At 36.8% G+C, this 19588-nt stretch overlaps 1 protein-coding gene and 1 long non-coding RNA gene across 4 annotated transcripts; one reads left to right on the top strand and one right to left on the bottom strand.

Annotated features, from left to right (window-relative positions):
• Nucleotides 1-1522: 1522 nt before the first annotated feature.
• On the bottom strand, nucleotides 1523-6698 carry LOC147503727 (Pentatricopeptide repeat (PPR) superfamily protein). Of its 3 annotated transcripts, XM_086556957.1 has the most exons (4): nucleotides 4297-6698; nucleotides 2934-3041; nucleotides 2507-2814; nucleotides 1523-1822 (listed from the first exon to the last, which is right to left on the bottom strand). In XM_086556957.1, the coding sequence occupies exon 1, from the start codon at nucleotides 6437-6439 to the stop codon at nucleotides 4580-4582; it is 1860 nt and encodes a 619-aa protein (XP_086413083.1). In that variant the 5' UTR covers nucleotides 6440-6698; the 3' UTR covers nucleotides 1523-1822; nucleotides 2507-2814; nucleotides 2934-3041; nucleotides 4297-4579. The 3 variants fall into 3 exon arrangements, with proteins under 3 accessions (XP_086413083.1, XP_086413084.1, XP_086413085.1); XM_086556958.1 differs by lacking the exon at nucleotides 2934-3041; XM_086556959.1 differs by lacking the exons at nucleotides 2507-2814; nucleotides 2934-3041.
• On the top strand, nucleotides 6479-7404 carry LOC147503726 (uncharacterized). The gene is made up of 3 exons (XR_015192811.1): nucleotides 6479-6603; nucleotides 6740-6780; nucleotides 6862-7404. It is a non-coding gene; the product is annotated as an uncharacterized LOC147503726 (long non-coding RNA).
• The last annotated feature ends 12184 nt before the right edge of the window (nucleotides 7405-19588 follow it).

The raw sequence follows: 19588 nt of genomic DNA, 5'->3' as shown, positions 1-19588 counted from the left end.
TACGTTGATTTATTAAACCAGTAGCTAAAGAAAACATACATTTGTTCACTGAGAGTAATCTTCTTTTTCAGTAAGCATGTTGCATGCACATTTATATAATTCTATACACTTTGTTATTCTCTATTCAGCATCTCCCTCTTGGTTCAAACTTCTGATCAAACTTATATTTTTCCAATGTGTATTTGTTATTTTCTGTTTATACAACTAGCATCATGGATGCTGCAAATTTGAAGCATCTTGACTTATGACACATAGCTAACAGGACCATTTATACAACTAAAAGTATATCGAGACACCATATTCACGAAAACCCTAAAACCCCCCAAACAAGAGGGGTTTCATCCACATGCTTCATTGAAACTCTAACATTCAATGAACAAAAACCCAAAGTAACCAATCATGAGGGTAGTAGAAAGTAAAAGATAAAAACTGAAACAAGAATCAACAAAAACATGTGATATTAATCATATTATAGATAGAGATAACAACCTAAAAATACAATGAACTTTGCCTTTGGTTTGCAAATATACAAACAAACTATAGAACCATGCAAACATACAACGAACTTTCAATTTCATTTCTAAAAATACAACAAACTCTTGATTTCATTTGATACATTCTGTCAAATTGAACAAACGGCATGCTTATATGTACACTGTACTGTTAAAAAAACTTCATTTCTTTCTTGACCAACGTGGCAACTCACTTTTTCCAACTCATTAAAATTTCACAATTCCAACTCATCTCTAAAATTTCACAATCCAATTCAAAATTTCGGCATCAATTAGGATTAAAATTTCACAATTCCAACTCATCTTCTTCACATCTCCACCACCACCACATCAAACCTACAAATCCTACAATTACTTACATTCCCAGTATGAAAGTTTTGAGTTTTGTCAACTAAATGTTAACCAAATATACTGGCACAACTGCCTATTTCCTCATTTAAGAAAGACCGAAAGTGTATTCAACCCAAGCAGCTTATAAGATTATAATGTTCAATGACTAACTGACATTTATCCACAATAAAGTCTTTCATGGGCTGTTCCATCAAACCAAGGTGAGGGTGCACTCTTCTCTCCAATTAATTTATTTTTGGGGTGGTGGGTGGGAACTGATTGCAGAGTTACGAGGGGGGTGTCTGAAATTTCAACCCTAATTGACAATAAAATTTTGTTTAATGTCTGAAATCTCAAAAGAGTTGGGCTGCTGAAATTTTAAGGATAGTCCATCTCATGGTTATGCGACTTGCCACGACAACAAGAAAAAATTGGGATTTTTTTTAACAGCCACATAACCATGCAGTTTGTTGTATTTTTACATGATTTTTATAGTTCGTTGTATTCCTGTGAACAAAAGGCAATGGTCAGTGTATTTTTAGGACGTTATACACAATAAAATAGAGCAAAACATAACTGAATCTAAGACTGTATGTAATGAAATGGGACAGATCCAAAGACACCCAAGTAGGTAGAGAAAACAATGACACTGGTAGTATACAATAAACAATACAAAGCGCTGAATAAAAAATGCTGCTTGTCATGCAATAAATTCATAATAAAGCTATAAACATAATCAGTGACACGAAAACCAATTTTACCTGATTTATATAATTAATTTGGCAGTTTTAAGGACATGCAACATATATCTAATGACAATAGAGTGAACGTAGAAAGTTTTAGGGGCACAGAACATACTTTGACAACAACTTTCTTTCCTTCACAGTTGTTTTGAGATTAAGCTGGATCTCCTGCAGCTTTGATTCACAGTTTTCTCCACCACTTAAGAAATGGACTTCCTGGAGTAACTTTTCATATTACTGAAAAGTTAATGAAGAGGTTAATAGATCAGCACAGTTGCCTTCAAAAAAATACCGTGAATAAGGATATCTAAGCTACAAAGGCAGGCAATAAGCAATATTAACAAAGAGCATCTTGACCCAGCAGGTTAGGAAATGATGAGTTAAGCGCACCCTTTGATCGATCATATTTTTTCAAAACAAAATCACTACAACTGGGAAAGTTGTCTGAACCACTTGAATTCAAAACCAAGGACATCACTAAGTTAACTTTGGTAAACGTCCTCCGTTCCCCCTCCCCAAGCGATGAATTTTTATACAGAACCATGGTTCATAATTCGAGTCGTTTCTTTATCCTGTCTTCAAGTTGAGCAAAGTTTCCCAATAATTAATACCAACAATAAGAATACAGATGGCCCTAGTCCCAAATATTTAAGGTCGAACACTCGAACTTGACTGAAAGCATTGTTCGATATTCTATTAATTGTTGGAAAGATTTAAAACTGTGTAATTGCGAACGGATGTATATTGTAGCTTTGTGTCATATACGTGACCAGTTACCCAGTTAACAAGAAATAGGCAGATGAAAATGGCCCCAGTCAATCCGGGATCAAAAGCCTCCTTGCCCCATTCAGAGAAGAGATTGAGGTTTACAGCAACTTTTACATGCTAAATTCTATGAATTTAACCATGAGAGGTACATACATGTTTTGGCAAGTATGAAAATGAGTGAGGTTGCAAAAATGGATTGTCACCGCTTCAGTTCTACTACACAGCGCTCCACTAATTCCAGATTCTTCACTGCCTTCAAAAGTCCCATAATCTCCATTAAATGGTTAGCGCAAAGGTCTCCATTAGATGGCTTTCATTAAAGGTTCAACTCTACCAACTTTCAATATGTTCAGCCAGTGAAGATAAGGTATCGCCAAAATAAGCCCAAACTCCTGCTATTTCCAAAAGCAAGCACAATGCTGCCAGTGCTGGATAGAATGACGTGTTGACATTCCTTGTACCTATAACCAACCAAAATTGTCCCATAATCATTTTTATGACGATGGATGGATGACAAAAACATAACATAAGGAGTTGAAGTGATATAGCTTAGACGAAGAAAAAGTAAGGTAAACACAACCTTCACATCACATAAAAACACCCTTCAAGCAGATCCACAGATTTTCTCAATGTCCACAGATAGAGCATGTTTAGTTTTCTCAGCCTGCTGCTGAAAAAATTGGCATACCTGGAGAAACAGTACACAATTTCTTCATATGTTTTTCATAAGATTTCTGTTTTCCTTTCTCAAATATCATCTCTCCTGAGTTAGCCCTTGGCATATTTACCAAATCCAAAGTTTCTGACAATGCCAAGAAAATTTGGGCAAAATGGACTTTATTCTAGATTCAACTTTCAAACTTTCAGGTTTGCGAAGGTCAGACTGATGTAGATGGACTCAATTAACAGCATCTCCACAATATCATGTAACTCAATCCATTTTGCAGGGACTGGGGTAGAACTATCCACCAAAACATTTTTCTATCGGGATGCTTGTTTTAGAGGATATACAGAATCAAGTGAAAGAGACATTTAAGTACACTCAAACACCAGGATTTCAAGCAACAACATTCAAGGCCTCCAAAAACAATTGATCCAAAGAACATCAATAAGAATGGACACACTACTGATGTCATAGGCGTTATTAGTAGGGATTTCATCTATTTAATTTTATTAGCCATGTTGGTAAGTATAATAAGGCCCAGTTAAATTGGTTTACGGTTTCTAGTTTCTTAGGGTTTGGAGAGGTAGTATTATTATCCATAGGGTTTGTAGCTTCCTTTGTTGGTTGGTTGTTTCTTGAGAAAGAATTGCTATTGAGAAGAATTTTTACTGTTATTGAGAGATTAAGAAATTGAATGTTAGTTTGGGTTGAAACTCTACTTATTGATTTGTAGAATTATTCTGCCGCGTAATTGACATCAACTACTCTTTGTTTCCTCTCGCATTTAAGACAATGGTTTCCCCATTCTATTATATAGCCACCTAAAATGGAAATAAACATGCAAAACTTTCTATTTGACGAGGGACAAAATTAACTCAAGTATATGGCACTACAAACCTAGTAAATCAACAATTTAATTTAAGAAGAAAAATAAATAAAGAAGCGCACACAGCAGGGAGTGGAACCTAATTTGGCTGGTCAAGATGAAGTGGATTAAAATTAGGTTGATCTTCACACATTTGCTGAAGTATGAAACTTATAACCCGATCATGTAATGAAAATAAACTCAGTGTATTCTTTTCTCTGGAGGTATCTTTATATACATGAATTCCATCGTATACAACCAATAGAAAATGGAAACAAATCACACAACATGTGGAGAATATCCAAGAATATACTCTAATTATAGATACACATTTCTTTTATCAATCAAATTACTGTTCAGTGTTCTGAGCAAATATAAAGACATGACAAGATACTTGAAGGTTTCTCTACTTACCTTGTTAGATCCACACTCTGTAGCAACAGTAAGAGGGGAGCTTCGACCTTCACGAGATTAAGGTACCACGGAAGTGAAGAAAAGCAGAATTCAATAGCTTCTTTTCTACTTTGGACGAGTTCACTAAGCCTTTGTGACGAGAATGCCCGACATAACTTTGTGGAGTGGTAGAGACCAAAACAAAACCAGTAGTCTTCCCCCGATTCAATGCTAGCGTCAATCATTCAGGAATGCCACTTGTGAATAAATCCACCAATGATTTCTCACTGGAAAATGGTAGTAATTACCAGTAATCATTGCAAGAACAGACCCCATCCTTAAATTGATGAAAACGACTCGGATCTCTAACTATGATCTCGCGATTTACAATCTTGCTCACCAACTTAATGAACAAGTGACAATCACCACAAACCCTCAAGTTCTTCATCACCACTATCTCCATACCTATCTCTGTGTTAAGGAGAGCAAATGCAATTGCTAACTTTTCGCTGTGCACCCCTGTCTCTGAGATTATGTCCTCTGTCTCACTCTCATTATCTGTCTTCTTAACTCCAACAATGTTACCATTCTTCTTAGAATTTAAAACATCAATCAGACCTTCCAGTCTATTCAACATCCTGTATATCTCACTGGTCTGGGGGTGGGCTCTGTCTCCAACAATAAACAGATGGACCTTACCCCTGTGCTCAACATAGCTACAGCCTGGCTCTTTTCTTAAGTTTTTCTTTCTCATCATTACTCGAACCTTTGCTACCCCCTCTAAGTTCTCTGCCTCTGAGTATATGTTTGACAACAAAACATAGTAACCGACATTCGTGGGCTCAAGCTGAATGACATGCTCAAAAGCCAATTCTGCTACCTTGACATTCCGATGGATCTTACAAGCTCCCAAAAGGGCACCCCAGACTGCACCATCAGCATCCATAGGCATTGAGGCAATAAGTTCTCTGGCTTCCTCAAGACGGCCAGCTCGACCAAGAAGATCAACCACACATGCAAAATGTTCACGGCCTGGTTTTACTCCATAATGTTTCTCCATCCCAAAGAAATACTCTAGGCCCTTATTCGTCAATCCAGCATGGCTGCTCGCAGAGAGAACGCTAACAAATGCTGCACCATCAGGTCGAATCCCAGTCAATAACATCTCATTGAAAAGCTTCACCGCAGTCTCCCCATGTCCATGCATTCCATACCCAGCAATAATAGCTGTCCATGAAATAATGTTTTTCTCCGGCATCTCATCAAAGAGATTTTGAGCCCGAATTAAATTCCCACAACGAGCATACATGTTTATCAACGCATTTCTCAAATGACTATTAAAACCAAACCCACCAGAAGCTATACGCTTTTCAACTTCGCAGCCGATACTATGAGCCCCAAGGTGGGCACAACAAGAGAGCACGCTTACAAACGTTACAGGGTCCGGCTCAACCCCAGACGACCCCATCACATTGTATAAGTCCAATACATTAGTAGCAAGCCCATTCTGAGCATACCCAGATATCATAGCATTCCACGAAACCAAATCCTTCCGATGCATAGCATCAAACAACCTCCTAGCAAGATCAAGCATCCCATACCTTACATACATCGTAAGTAAACAATTCCCAACAGAAGAATCCATATCAAAACCACACTTAACACTCAAACCATGCAAACACAGCCCAAACTTAACATAATCAGGAAAAACACAAGCAGGAATCACCCCAACCATAGTAACATCACTAAAACAAACCCCATCACAACACATTTCCTTAAACAATAACAATGCATCAAAAAACTGTGAATTCAGAACATACCCACTTAACAAAGCATTGTAACAAACAATGGGTCGTTTCCATTCCGGACTTTCATCAAACACTTGTCTAGCTTTCTCAACTAAATTGCATTTGGAGTACATAGATATTAAAGAAGAATGTACATACGGGTCGCGTTGACAACCAGTTCGAATAACGTGACAGTGGAGTTGTGAACCTGAAATGGGTAGTGAAAGTGTAGCACATGATTTTAAAGCGAAAGGGAATGTGAAGGCATTTGGGGTGTTGTTTAATTGTAACATTTGTTTGTAAAGTTGTAAACCTTGTTTGTATAGTCCTTGTTTTGCTAATTCTCTTAAACGAATGTTTAATTGTAATATGGTCATATTTTGACAAATTATGCGCCTTTTTTTTTCTTTTCAATGAACCGAAATGCCGTTCCGTAATTTGTGTCTTCGTATTGATCAAGGATTGTCTTAGTACAGGCGCGCGAGCTCTAGGCGCCCGTTTGAGGCTTCTGTTTCATCTTAATTTTCTCAACTTGTAACTTGTACGTTTCAGAAACTTTCCGGTTTGGCTCCCTTTTCATGTCATGGTTATGAGTTCTATAGTGTTTCACCCACTTTATGTTGCATCCTTCTTTTTGAGGAGCTTATCATATGCAGCTGTATGGTTCAATTTTTCAGGTTTTGATTCCTTTTATGTCGCAGTGGTGCCAAGTACTCAGGTGTTTCATTGACTCTTATTATCTCTTGTTGAGCTCTTTAGTTGAAAAGCCCAAATTTTCTAATCATCTCTTTGGTTGTAGTCATATCATCACTGCCCTATTCAGTTTTCATCGATATCTCAGGTTGCAGTCACATCATCACTACACTATTCAGATTCATCTCTCAAGTTGCAGCCATCAAACAGGCCAGGTGTTATGTTTCCAGTTTGTGCCTGTGGTACAACTTCAGTATTCAGGTTAGGTCATTGTTTACACTGATATTTTCACTTTCCAGAACATCTCGTCTCCACAGTTGTTTGAGTTCTTCAACTAAAGGCAGTTCTATGCGAAAGGAGAAGATGTATTCTTATCTTTTCTTTCTGCAATTCAAGTTGTAATTTACATAGTTTGCGGCATTACAGCTTGAGGGGGAGTATTAGAATATGTCCTATACGTAGTTGACATATGTAAAGTCCCACATTTTTATAAGTGTGGACTATAAGTCAAACTCATCCATATCTAATAGTTTTTATTATTATGTTTTGGGTTACTTCACACCCAAGGTAGGTTAGTATAAATATGTAACTCTGGGTATAGAACAACTAATTCAAAACTATCTAACCCTAATCAATCTCTATTATTCTCTATTGTTCTTCTTCTTGGTTTCTCTCAACATATCAATGTCACAACTCTCCTAGCATCACCAATAACATAAAATTTAATATTAAGCAATGATAATCTGGAGCTAGTATTTCGCCCAAAAGAATATTTCTTTAGGCAAAGGAAAAAATAATTATCCAAAAAGAAGAAAACCCCGTGACAGTATAGTTTGAGAACAAGCAACACATATGGTGGGAGAAGAGGCACTGAAAAAACTAGTGTCCATAAGGATCAATGTCGAAGTGGTCACCTCTAAAACATGAAGGGTGGATAACTGCTACCATCTTAAGCTTAGAACATCCCACTCAAAACAATTGGCTTATGTTTCTATTGGGCAATGTGAATTTGAATACAAGGTAAGTACTTTTCCTCTTATTACTTGAATTTGATAGAATGAAACAAGTCACTGAGATTCTTTTCGGGGTTGATCCAACTTGGCTCGAATCTTCTTTTGCAGTACGGAGGTATCAATGGCTTCAAGGTTAAACATCATGTTAAGTCCATGCATGCTCTTAAGTATCTCGCTCAAAGCCCTGCTGTTGTTACTCTCATCAGACCTTAAATGTTGCATGGAACCCTTAAGAAAATTGTTCATCATTGCATGGCTAAGACTTTCAATAGCTTTTTCTGTTTTCATTTGGATATCATTCCCTATACTTGAAAAACATCTTTCTAATAGCTGACATTCTTTGAAAAGGCTGAAGACTTTGACTACATGTAGGGACTTCCGGTGGAATGGAATAGAAACTTCTAAATGTGTTCACACCATTGGGTAGGAGCAAATAATATGTAATAGAAAACTGGAAAATGCTTAGCATTTGTTCTTCACCTGTGACTGGACTAGAGCTGTCTGGTTTAGCTCTCAAGTGGAATTGAGAATCAATAGCAATCACCAGCAATCAAGTCTAAGGGAGAGACTGGACATGTACATGTCATGGTGCAAAATCAAGAATAGTGAGCTTTGTTTGGCTGGGACTCACATCATGTACTTACTTCAACACATGTGGAGTTCCAGGAATGAGGTCAAATTTGAAAACAGAAAGGCAAATAGGGATCGTATCATCAGACAGAGCAGAGTGTTGGCTGACAAATGCTATTTAGCATGCAAAGAAGTTTCCTCTACCTCTCGAATTTCTTTTAGTAATTATGCTGAAAATATAGATAGGATGTTTCCAGAAATTCCAAATGAGTGCATTGTAATTAGATTTGATGCTTCTTTTATCAGGGACACAGGATGGGCTGGAGTTGGATCGATAACATGCAATAGTGAAAGAGTCATTGTGGGAGTAACTGTTAGGAGATTCAAAGCTCAGGAGGCTGAAGAAGCAGAAATGGGAGCAGCTGAAGTTGCAGTTCTTTTGGCAAAACATCTTAGATACGATCACTATGCTTTGGAGGGAGATAACATGGAGGTGACGAAGGCTCTACATGGATCAGAATGTAAATGGCCCTTGGAAGCTATGAAGATCTACATAAACTCTATTATTTTGGATTTCAGCTCATGTACTTTTAATTGGATAAGTAGGATTTCAAATGGGGATGCATACTTACTGGCTAGATGGGCTAACCATCAGTTGGGGAGTTCTAAGTTGTTGGCAATGTCACTTAGAGAGGAGGAAAATGAGACTAGGTTGTTGGCAATGTCACTCGACAAAGTCAATCCTCGTTTGTGAAGAGTTTTAGAGCTAAAACAAGAAGCAATTGTAACTAAATATGAAAAAAAAAAATGTTGGATCAAGTAGTACAAATGAAACTTCCGACGATGAAGGAGCTAATGATGAAGAAAATGATGACTGGCTTGATAACTAGAGTAACTCTAGTAGTATGTAATAAAGGTGATATGTAATAGTTGTCTTTTATTTATTTATTTTTATTTTATGTTTTTGCAATCATGTATTAGTTGTCGTTCTATTAATAAAAATTGCAATTCATTTGCTAAATCAAATTGATCAAAGGTAGTAAATTAAAACTTATCAAATTGATCCAACTTTTTTTTTTTTTTTTTTTTTTTTTTTCATATTTAGCTACAATTGCTTTTTGTTTTAGCTCTAAAACCCTTCGCAAACGAGGATTGACTTTGTTGAGTGATATTGCCAACAACCTAATCTCATTTTCCTCCTCTCTAAGTGACATTGCCAACAACCTAGAACTCCCCAACTGATGGTTAGCCTATCTAGCCAGTAAGTCTGTATCCCTATTTGAAATCCTACTTATCCAATTAAAAGTACATGAGCTGAAATCCAAAATAATAGAGTTTATGTAGGTCTTCATAGCTTCCAAGGACCATTTACATTCTGATCCTTGTAGAGCCTTCCTCACCTCCATGTTATCTCCCTCCAAAGCATAGTGATCGTATCTGAGATGTTTTGCCAAAAGAACTGCAACTTCAGCTGCTCCCATTTCTACTTCTTCAGCCTCTTGAGCTTTGAATCTCCTAACAGCTACTCCCACAATGACTCTTTCACTATTGCATGTTATCGATCCAGCTCCAGCCCATCCTATGTCCCTGATAAAAGAAGCATCAATGCACTAATTTAGAATTTTTGGAAACATCCTATCTATATTTTCTGCATAATTACTAAAAGAAATTAGAGTGGTAGAGGAAACTTCTTTGTATGCTAAATAACATTTATCAACCAACACTCTGCTCTGTCTGATGATACGATCCCTATTTGCCTTTCTGTTTTCAAGTTTGACCACATTCCTGGAACTCCACATGTGTTTAAGTAAGTACATGATGTGAGTCCCAACCAAACAAAGCTCACTATTCTTGTTATTGCACCATGACATGTACATCTCCAACATTTCCCTCAGACTTGATTGCTGGTGATTGCTATTGATTCTCAATCCCACTTGAGAGCTAAACTAGACAGCTCTAGTCCAGTCACAAGTGAAGAACAAATGCTAAGCATTTTCTAGTTTTCTATTACAGAAAGGGCAGGAGAAGTCACCCTTCATTTTTTTTTCTGCCAGCCTATCTCCCACAGGCAGCATATACATATACATTTTCCAGATGAACATTTGTATATATGATGGCAGTGGAGCTATTGTTTTATAGCTTTGCAGTTGACACTTGAGCTTTGTCCCACTTATGTTTTATTTTTATTCAGAAACTTATAGGCAGACTTAACAGTTAGGCTCCCAAACTTTTCCAGAGCCCAAATCATTTTGTCAGCAGAATCAGAGGCAGGTCTAACTATAACCTCCTGAAGTTTTTGACAGATGAAAGGATTGAAGTGTTGATTAAGTTTGACTGGATCCTATGCACTTTCATCTGCCAAGAAAAGGTCTGAAACATGTAGGTTAGTAAGAGTGTTATCCACCACCCCTAATTCTTCTAGAGTTATAGGTTTGTTCAAGCACCTGATCCAAGGATCCTTCAAAATGGAGGTGGTGGTACCCTTTCCTATTCTCCACATCATACCCCCACTAATAGCTTTAAAAATTCTATGGATACCCTTCCAGAAGTATGAGGCTTGGTCAGGTGGTTTCTCCACATCTACAATCCATTTTTTACCATAGATATTGAACATGGTTCTGGTCCAAAGAGATTGAATGTTTGTTGCTGCTTTCCAAGGAAGCTTTGCCAACATAGCCACATTCATATCTCTAGCCTTTCTAAGACCTAATCCTCCTTCAATTTTGGTCTTACATATTATTTGCTCCCACCCAATGGTGTGAACACATTTAGAAGTTTCTATTCCATTCGACCGGAAGTCCCTACATGCCTTATCTATCTTATTGCATGTGGCCACATGTAGCAAATAAGTGGACATGACATATAGGGGGTGGCCTGGATAATAGTTTGGATGAGAGTGGTTCTCCCAACTTAAGACAACACCTTAGCCTTCCAGCCTTTGACCTTTCTATGGATCCTATCCACTAAATAGTCAAAGTCCTCAGCCTTTTCAAAGAATGTCAGCTGTTAGAAAGATGTTTTTCAAGTATAGGGAATGATATCCTAATAAAAACAAAGAAAGCTATTGAAAGTCTTAGCCATGCTGTGATGAACAGTTTTCTTAAGGGTCCCATGCAACATTTAAGATCCGATAAGAGTAACAACAGTAAGGCTTCGAGCGAGATACTTAAGAGCATGCATGCACTTATCATGATGTTTTACCTTGAAGCTGTTGATACCTCCGTACTGCAAAAGAAGATTTGAGCCAAGTTGGATCAACCCTGAAAAGAATCTTAGTGACTTGTTTCATTCTATCAAATTCAAGTAATAAGAGGAAAATTACTTACCTTGTATTCAAATTCACATTGCCCAATAGAAACATAAGCCAATTGTTTTGAGTGGGATGTTCTAAGCTTAAGATGGTAGCAGTTATCAACCCTTCATGTTTTAGAGGTGACCACTTCCACATTGATCCTTATGGACACTAGTTTTTTCAGTGCCTCTTCTCCCACCATATGCTTTGCTTGTCCTCAAACTATACTGTCACGAGGTTTTCTTCTTTTTGGATAATTATTTTTTCCTTTGCGTAAAGAAATATTATTTTGGGTGAAATACTAGCTCCAGATTATCCTTGCTTGATGTTAAATTCTATGTTTGTGGTGATGCTAGGAGAGTTGTGACATTGATATATTGAGAGAAATCAAGAAGAAGAACAATGGAGAAGAATAGAGATTGATTAGGGTTAGAGAATTTTGAGTTAGTTGTTCTATACCCTGAGTTACATATTTATATTAACCTATTTTGGGTGTGAAGTAAACCAAAACATGATAATAAAAACTACTAAATATGGATGAATTTGACTTGAAGTCCACACTTATAGAAACGTGGGACTTTACATATGTCAACTACGTATAGGACATATTCTAATACTCCCCCTCAAGCTGTAATGCCGCAAATTATGCAAATTACAGCTTGAATTGTAGAAAGAAAAGATAAGAATACAGCTCCCCTTTCGCATAGAACTACTTTTAGTTGAAGAACTCAGACAACTGTTGAGACGAGATGTTCTGGAAAGTGAAAATGTCGGTGTAGACAATGGCCTATCCTAAATACTGAAGTTGTACCACATGCACAAACTGGAAACATAACACCTGGCCTGTTTGATGGATGCAACCTGAGAGATGAATCTGAATAATGTAGTGATGATGTGACTGCAACCTGAGATATCGATGAAAACTGAATAGGGCAGTGATGATATGACTGCAAACTGAGAGATGATTTGAAAGCTCATGTTTTTCAGCCAAAGAGCTCAACAAGAGATAGTAAGAGTCAATGAAACACCTGAGTACTTGGCACCACTGCGACATAAAAGGAATCAAAACCTGAAAAGTTGAACTATCAACGATAGCAGCATATTATAAGCTCCTCAATAAGAAGGATAAAACATAAAACCGGTGAAGCACCATCGAACTCAGAACCATGACATGAAAAGGGAGTCAAACCATTATAAAGGAAAGTTTTTGAAACGTTCAAGTTGTCTAGAAAAGCAAGATGAAACAGAAGCCTCCAATCAACATAACAAGGTGGAGAACTTCTGAAATAGTACTGGAAACATAGGAAAGATAATGATTCGCGATATACTCTAGAGAGAGGGCGCCCCTATATCAATACGAAACTAGAAACTGCGAGATACAGAGACGAACAACCCAGAGCGCATGCACGCATAGCAGAAGGCTTAGACCAAGCGCGTGCGTGCCTTCTACTAGAAAATTGCGAGATAAAGCAAACTTTGAATATTGAAGAGGGCGTGCGCACTTGTACGAAGACAATCTTGAGCGCATGCGTGCCTTGATCAATACGGAGATAGAGAGATTACGGAACCTTGAATACTGACTTCGAACCATGGAGAATAATGAAATAGAGAGATTGCAGAACCTTGAATACTGACTTTGAACCATGGAGAATAATGGGATGAGAGATTGCGGAACCTTGAAAACTTATTCTTGTGAGAAAGATTAAAACTTGAATTGAATACTGAAAATTGAAAAAAAAATTGATTTTGATTTTGATTGTTGGTGAGGGATTCCTCTCCTAGCATATCACTAAACTTTGATTTGAACCTGGCTCCATTACCATGTTAAATTCTATGTTAGTGTTGATGCTAGGAGAGTTGTGAATTTGATATATTGAGAGAAACCAAGAAGAAGAACAATGGAGAAAAATAGAGATTGATTAGGGTTAGAGAGTTTTGAGTTAGTTGTTCTCTACCAAGAGTTACATATTTATACTAACCTACCTTGGGTGTGAAGTAACCCAAAACATGAGAATATAAACTACTAGATATGGATGAGTTTGACTTATAGTCCACACTTATTGAAATGTTAGCTTTGTATCGAACTTAACCATTCTAACTTCTTTGACTTTCTAGAACAAGAAATAATCCAAAAGGCCCTAATTCCAGTTTTTATCACTAATAAAACCAGTTGGATTTACAAATCATTGGTTAGGACAAGTTAGACGTCATAATCACTAATAAAACTGGTTTTTCATTTTTAATCATATCATTCAAAAGGACAAGTCCATGTTGACTTGACTTTTTATTTTCTTTTTGTTCCAATTATACCCTTCTATGCTTCGTATATAAGTCATTCATTTGAACTAGAAACAGAAAAATTGGAGAAACCATCGAGCGAAGTGAAGCGAAGCAAAAGGAAACACATGATCGATTATTTTCGATTGAAAATTAAAGCTAAATTTAGAGATTCTACATTTCATTCGATTCGATTTGAAAGTTTGTCTCAACTTTATTATTTAAATCGAAATTGATTAGATTCGATTTTTGTTTTGATTCATTTTATTTGTTTGTTGAATTGGAAGGTTTTTTTACTATTTTTTTTTTCTTTTGTTAACTATCTTATTAATATATGTGGCTCATTTGCACCAAGTTGTTTCATGTATTTAAATCTCTTCATGGATCTAACTTTTTGAGTATGCACTAACAACTGGGCATACCATATTTTTTTTAATGATGCATGGTGAATGTTTTTGTTATAAGGGCGGTTCATTGCACATTCGTATCGGGTTAGAAACTTGTTTGGATGATCTTAAACGTGAATTGAGTGACAAGTGGTATGATTTGGGTCTGAATTCCTTTAATTTGTCTTTTTTTCCGCGATGGCAAGGACAACATGATTAAGACCGATGCAGAGATACATTCTTTGGCATGTTACTACTTTGCAAAGAAAGAGTTAACTGTGGAAGTTAAAGCTACTTGTAGCGTGTCTGCTCTTGGTTGTAGTGTTCCTACTCTTGCTTGTAGTAGTTATGCTCCGGGTGAATCTAGCAGCTCAAACTCATTGGTGGTTGATTCTTGTGCGAATGGCGAGTATAAGACAATTACCTGGGTGTATAATTTCAGTGGGGGTGTTGGGCAGAGGTTTGAATTAGGTGCGGTGGAATTTCGTTTGAAAGTTCTCGAGTTCTCGAGTTTTCTATTGCCACTGGGTATAAGTATAAGTTCACTAAGAATGACAAGTGTAGAGTTATAGCTATTTGTGGGAAGCGATTGGAGACAAATTGTTTATGGTTAGTCCATGCCTTGGATAATTTTGGTGCATTTGCAATTAGAAAAATAAACCATATTCATACTTGCGGGTTTGCGTGTAAAGACTATAATAATCCTCCAATGACTATTAATCTTGTGAAGAGTTTGATTATGGATTCTGCAAGTGATACACCTTCAATGCCGGTGAGGACGATAATTCGTTACTTTAAAAAGGAGTATGGGTTAATTAACTGTGAAGAATCATGTTGCCTATATGGGGAAACAATTGGTTTTAAAGGAGTTGTTTGGTAAGAAAGGTACCACCAGTTGGTTTGGTATATAGAGGAGTTTATGAGAAGACACCCTGGGAATTGTGTTGACCTACAAATAAATAAGGAGACATGTAAGTTTGAGAGGGTATTCATAGCCTTTAAGGCTTGCATTCATGGATTCAAGTATTGCTATCCTATGGTGTATTTAGATGGAACATTCCTGAGTAAAAAGTACAAAGGTTGCTTAATGGAGTATACCAAACTATATTCGACTACTAGGAATCATAACAGAAATGCTCGATGAAGTTAAAATATCAGGAGAGAAAGATTAGATTGTGTGGGCACCATCTTTAAAGGGAGATTATACTATGAAGGATACATATGAAAGTGTGAGAGGAACCAAAGTTATAGTAGAGTGGCATAGTATAGTGTGGTACTTGAATAAGATACCAAGGCATGCGTTCATCACATGGATGGCACTGAAGGAAGGTATGAAGACTTTAAAAAAAATGAAAGAATGGAAGAAAGTACAAGATGACACTTGTGTTCTTTGCTGGAGGGGAATGGAGACTGAATGTCACCTGTTTTTTGAATAAATGTATGCACAATATGTTTGGGCAGAACTGTTAAGGCGATCGGGATATTCAAGACTCAGAGCACGAACTTGGAATGAAGAGATTAGGTGGGTGGCTCAAACGAGTAAGGGGAAAGGAAGGAAACAAGACGCAGTGAGATTGATGTTTGCTGGTTATCATTATTGGGTGTGGAAGGAGAGAAACAATATAATATTTGATAACAAATGTTAATTGCGGTTGAAGTGGTTAAACTGGTTGTCAGAGACGTTAGGACAAAGCTTGTTTCGCTGAACATAAAGATGGAGAGTGGACCTGATAGAGAGAGATTTATGAGCATTTGGAATATTGAAGTGATAGAAAGGAGGTACAACAAGACCAAATGCAAATGGGAAAGAGTGCAAGAGGGCACTTATAATTTGAACTCGGATAGTACCTTGCAGAACAATGAGGGAGGATGGGCAGTTGTAATAAGAAATGAGAATGGCGAAGTGACGTCAGCGGCACATGGGAGGTTAGATTATAACAACATTGCAATGATAGAACTTCAAGGGGTAGAGCAAGGAATCAAAATGGCGGTGGTGCATGTAATTACAAGACTCAAAGTGCAAACAGACTCACAAAACGTGGTTGCATTCATTAACAAAAATGCATACCCATGGGAAGCAATACACCTGATGGCGAGTTTAAGAAGAATTGCAGCAACTTTAGAATCTTTTTCTATTGTACATGTATTTAGAGAATGTAATAAACTAGCAGATGCATTAGCTTCTAATATCCCAGTTGCTAGGTACATCTCATTAATTCCTAGTTCCTTTGCAGAGGATGTGAAGAAAATAGCATATGAGGATGCAATAGGGAAAGAGTTTGTGAGAGAATGTAATGGAAACTAAGTTATTTTATTTACTTTAATAATATAGGGGTAAGGGACCTCTCCAAAACCCTACTTTCTGATAAAAAAAAAAAATGGTGGCAACTGCGAAGAACGGTGATCAAGGTATGCATTTGCTATTTTAGTTCAATTGTTTTCCTTCTTGTTTATTGTCTGGTGTAAGGTATGCACAAATGTTTGTGCACACCTTAGCATTTTACTGTAAAAGTTGATACTGTGTTCTTTTATTTATTTAGGTTTATATCCTCTAGCCATGGGTGTAGTTAATGGTAAAGATGAGGCTAAATGGTATTGGTTTCTTGATAAGTTTAAAGGGGCTTTTGGATACGAGAGGAGGTATGCATTTTTAAGTGATCAACACCATGGTCTGCTTGTTAACATTCCGCTAGTTTTCCCAGGTTCGTATCATAGTTTCTGTCTTTGGCACTTGAAGAACAACTTGAGAGTTGCTTTGTCAAAGACTGATTCAGTTAGTAGACACTTAGTCAAGTTATTCTCCGATTGTGCATATGCTCCCACACAAGACAAGTTTCAAAAGAAAATGGTTGAGCTTCGGACAAGTGGATAGATTTTTAGCTAGAGTTCCTTTGGAGAACTGGGCAAATTCATGTTTTCGCGGTTCAAGATATTGGGAGATGTGCTCTTCACTGGCAAAGTGTTTCAATAGTTGGGTAAATGACGAGCGTTTTCTCCCCATCACCTCCATGTTAGATCAAATTCGAAAGAAAATGATGAGTATGATGACTGAGCGGAGGAAGGATTCTAAGGGTTAGGCTACCATTCTTTGCCTTCAAATGGAACTGAAGTTGGTCGAGAGGATTGAGAAAGCATGGTCTTTGAATGTGATAAGTTTTGATGATTGTGTGTTCCAAGTGATTTCAAAGAGTAGTACATGAGTGTTGTGTTGACTTGATATCTAGAGACTGCACTTGTAATAATTGGAAGATAGACGGCTTCCCTTGTATTCATGCAATTGCATCCATCTTTGTGTAGTGGGGAGTTTGTTTATGGCTATATTGATATTGCTTTCTAGACCTCGTCATTTTATAATTGTTACTCTCACGGTATTAGTACTATAGATAACCATGAAATGCCAAAGGAGATCCCCTAACTTCCTTCAAGTGCTTCCACCAAATGTCAAGCTGACAGACCATGTTCTAATAGAATTGAGAATACAGGTGCGATGCGCAACAAGCGTCATAAGTGCCGAAAATGTCATTCGATGGACCACCACAATCGCAAGACTTGCACTAGGGAAAGGAATGCAGACTAAATGAATGAAGGGCAGTGGAATGAGGGGGAAAGGAGTACGACATTCTAATGTTGCAATTATTTTTTTCCAATGTCAGTAAACATAGAGGAAGTTGCACATACATTCAAGTAAACATACAGGATTCTCTATTGGATATTCTGTTAGAATTCAATAAAAGTTTATTTTAGTTTGTTGGTTCCATTTTTTCTTACGTATTTATCCTGGAATTTCATCTCCTATCAGTCCACATTATTTTTGTATGTGAGAAGGTATGAACAGTTTTCAGTGCACACTTGAAGCGGTATGCACGGACTTTGGTGCATTTTTGGGTGTGTATTGACAGTTTTTGCATTTTGGTGGTGGTAGTTCATCAACAAAAACTAATTGTCAGCGACCACAGCACGTACATACACACAACCATCTCAAGCTGCATTGAAGGAAATCCATGAGGAGAGACAAATAGTGTGGTTGAAACATTACTAGTTAATTCAGAAACAATGTATCCTGCATTGACATGGTATGCACCAGAGATTTTTTTTTGTTTGTTTTGTACAAAGCCACAACATGTAGACTTGGTTAACACACAATCAATACTTATACTATATTCATTTGCATGAATTAAATTCATTAAAAGAAAAATATATAATGTAAACTAAAGATTGTAACATTCATTAAAAAAGTACTTGTTTTCAACTTAAATTCATTATCCAACAAAAACATACATCAGTGGCACTTGAAAGTTGCAACTAACATTTTCAACTACAATTTCATCCATTCGGTCAACATACATTTCCACAATCAAATTCCTATGTTCGTATCGAATTTCGCTTACAGTTTTTGTTCTTCCTGTTTCTTCCTTTTTTCTTATTCTTCCACTTTTTCAACCTCCAACAAGAGTTGTTCCTCAAACTCTTTACTACCTTAGGATTCCATTGTCTGTTGTGATAGCAAATTCCAGCTTCTTGGAGGATCATTGAGTAAGCGGACTGCAAAGTCACCTTGCATCCAAAGTGCGTCTTCTCGGGTGAATTCTTTGAAATGATTAGGTTTACCTTTCACTACATATTCCATCAACTTGCATATGCACAATCAGCAATCAGTCTTGCATTGCATTATAGAGAAAAAAAAGTTATAATTTATAACAAAATAATTCCATGATTTTTTCAACTGAGCGAAACAACATTATAAATCTGATGTATGCACTCATAACTGTGCATACCATGATTTTTTTTCAACTGAGCAAAATAACAACACAAATCTATAGTATGCACTGATAACTGTGTATACTGTGATTTTTTCAACTGAGCAAAACAACATTATAAATCTGATATATGCACTCATAACTGTGAGTACCATGATTTTTCCAACTGAGCAAAATAGCAATACAAATCTATAGTATGCACTAATAATTGTGCATACCGTTATTTTTTCAACTGACGAAACAACATTATAAGTCTGATGTATGCACTCATAATTGTGCATACCATGATTTTTTCAACTGAGCAAAATAGCAATACAAATATATAGTATGCACTGATAACTGTGCATATCGTGATTTTTTCAACTGAGTGAAACAACATTATAAATATGATATATGCACTCATAACTGTGAGTACCATGATTTTTTCGATTGAGCAAAATTGCAATACAAATCTATAGTATGCACTGATAACTGTGCATACCGTGATTTTTTCAATTGAGCGAAATAACATTATAAATCTGATGTATGCACTCATAAC

This window comes from Coptis chinensis, chromosome 4 (genome assembly GCF_015680905.1).
Source record: "Coptis chinensis isolate HL-2020 chromosome 4, ASM1568090v1, whole genome shotgun sequence".
In the NCBI taxonomy this organism is placed as follows: Eukaryota; Viridiplantae; Streptophyta; class Magnoliopsida; order Ranunculales; family Ranunculaceae; genus Coptis; species Coptis chinensis.
This window is presented reverse-complemented; position numbering and strand designations above follow the sequence as displayed.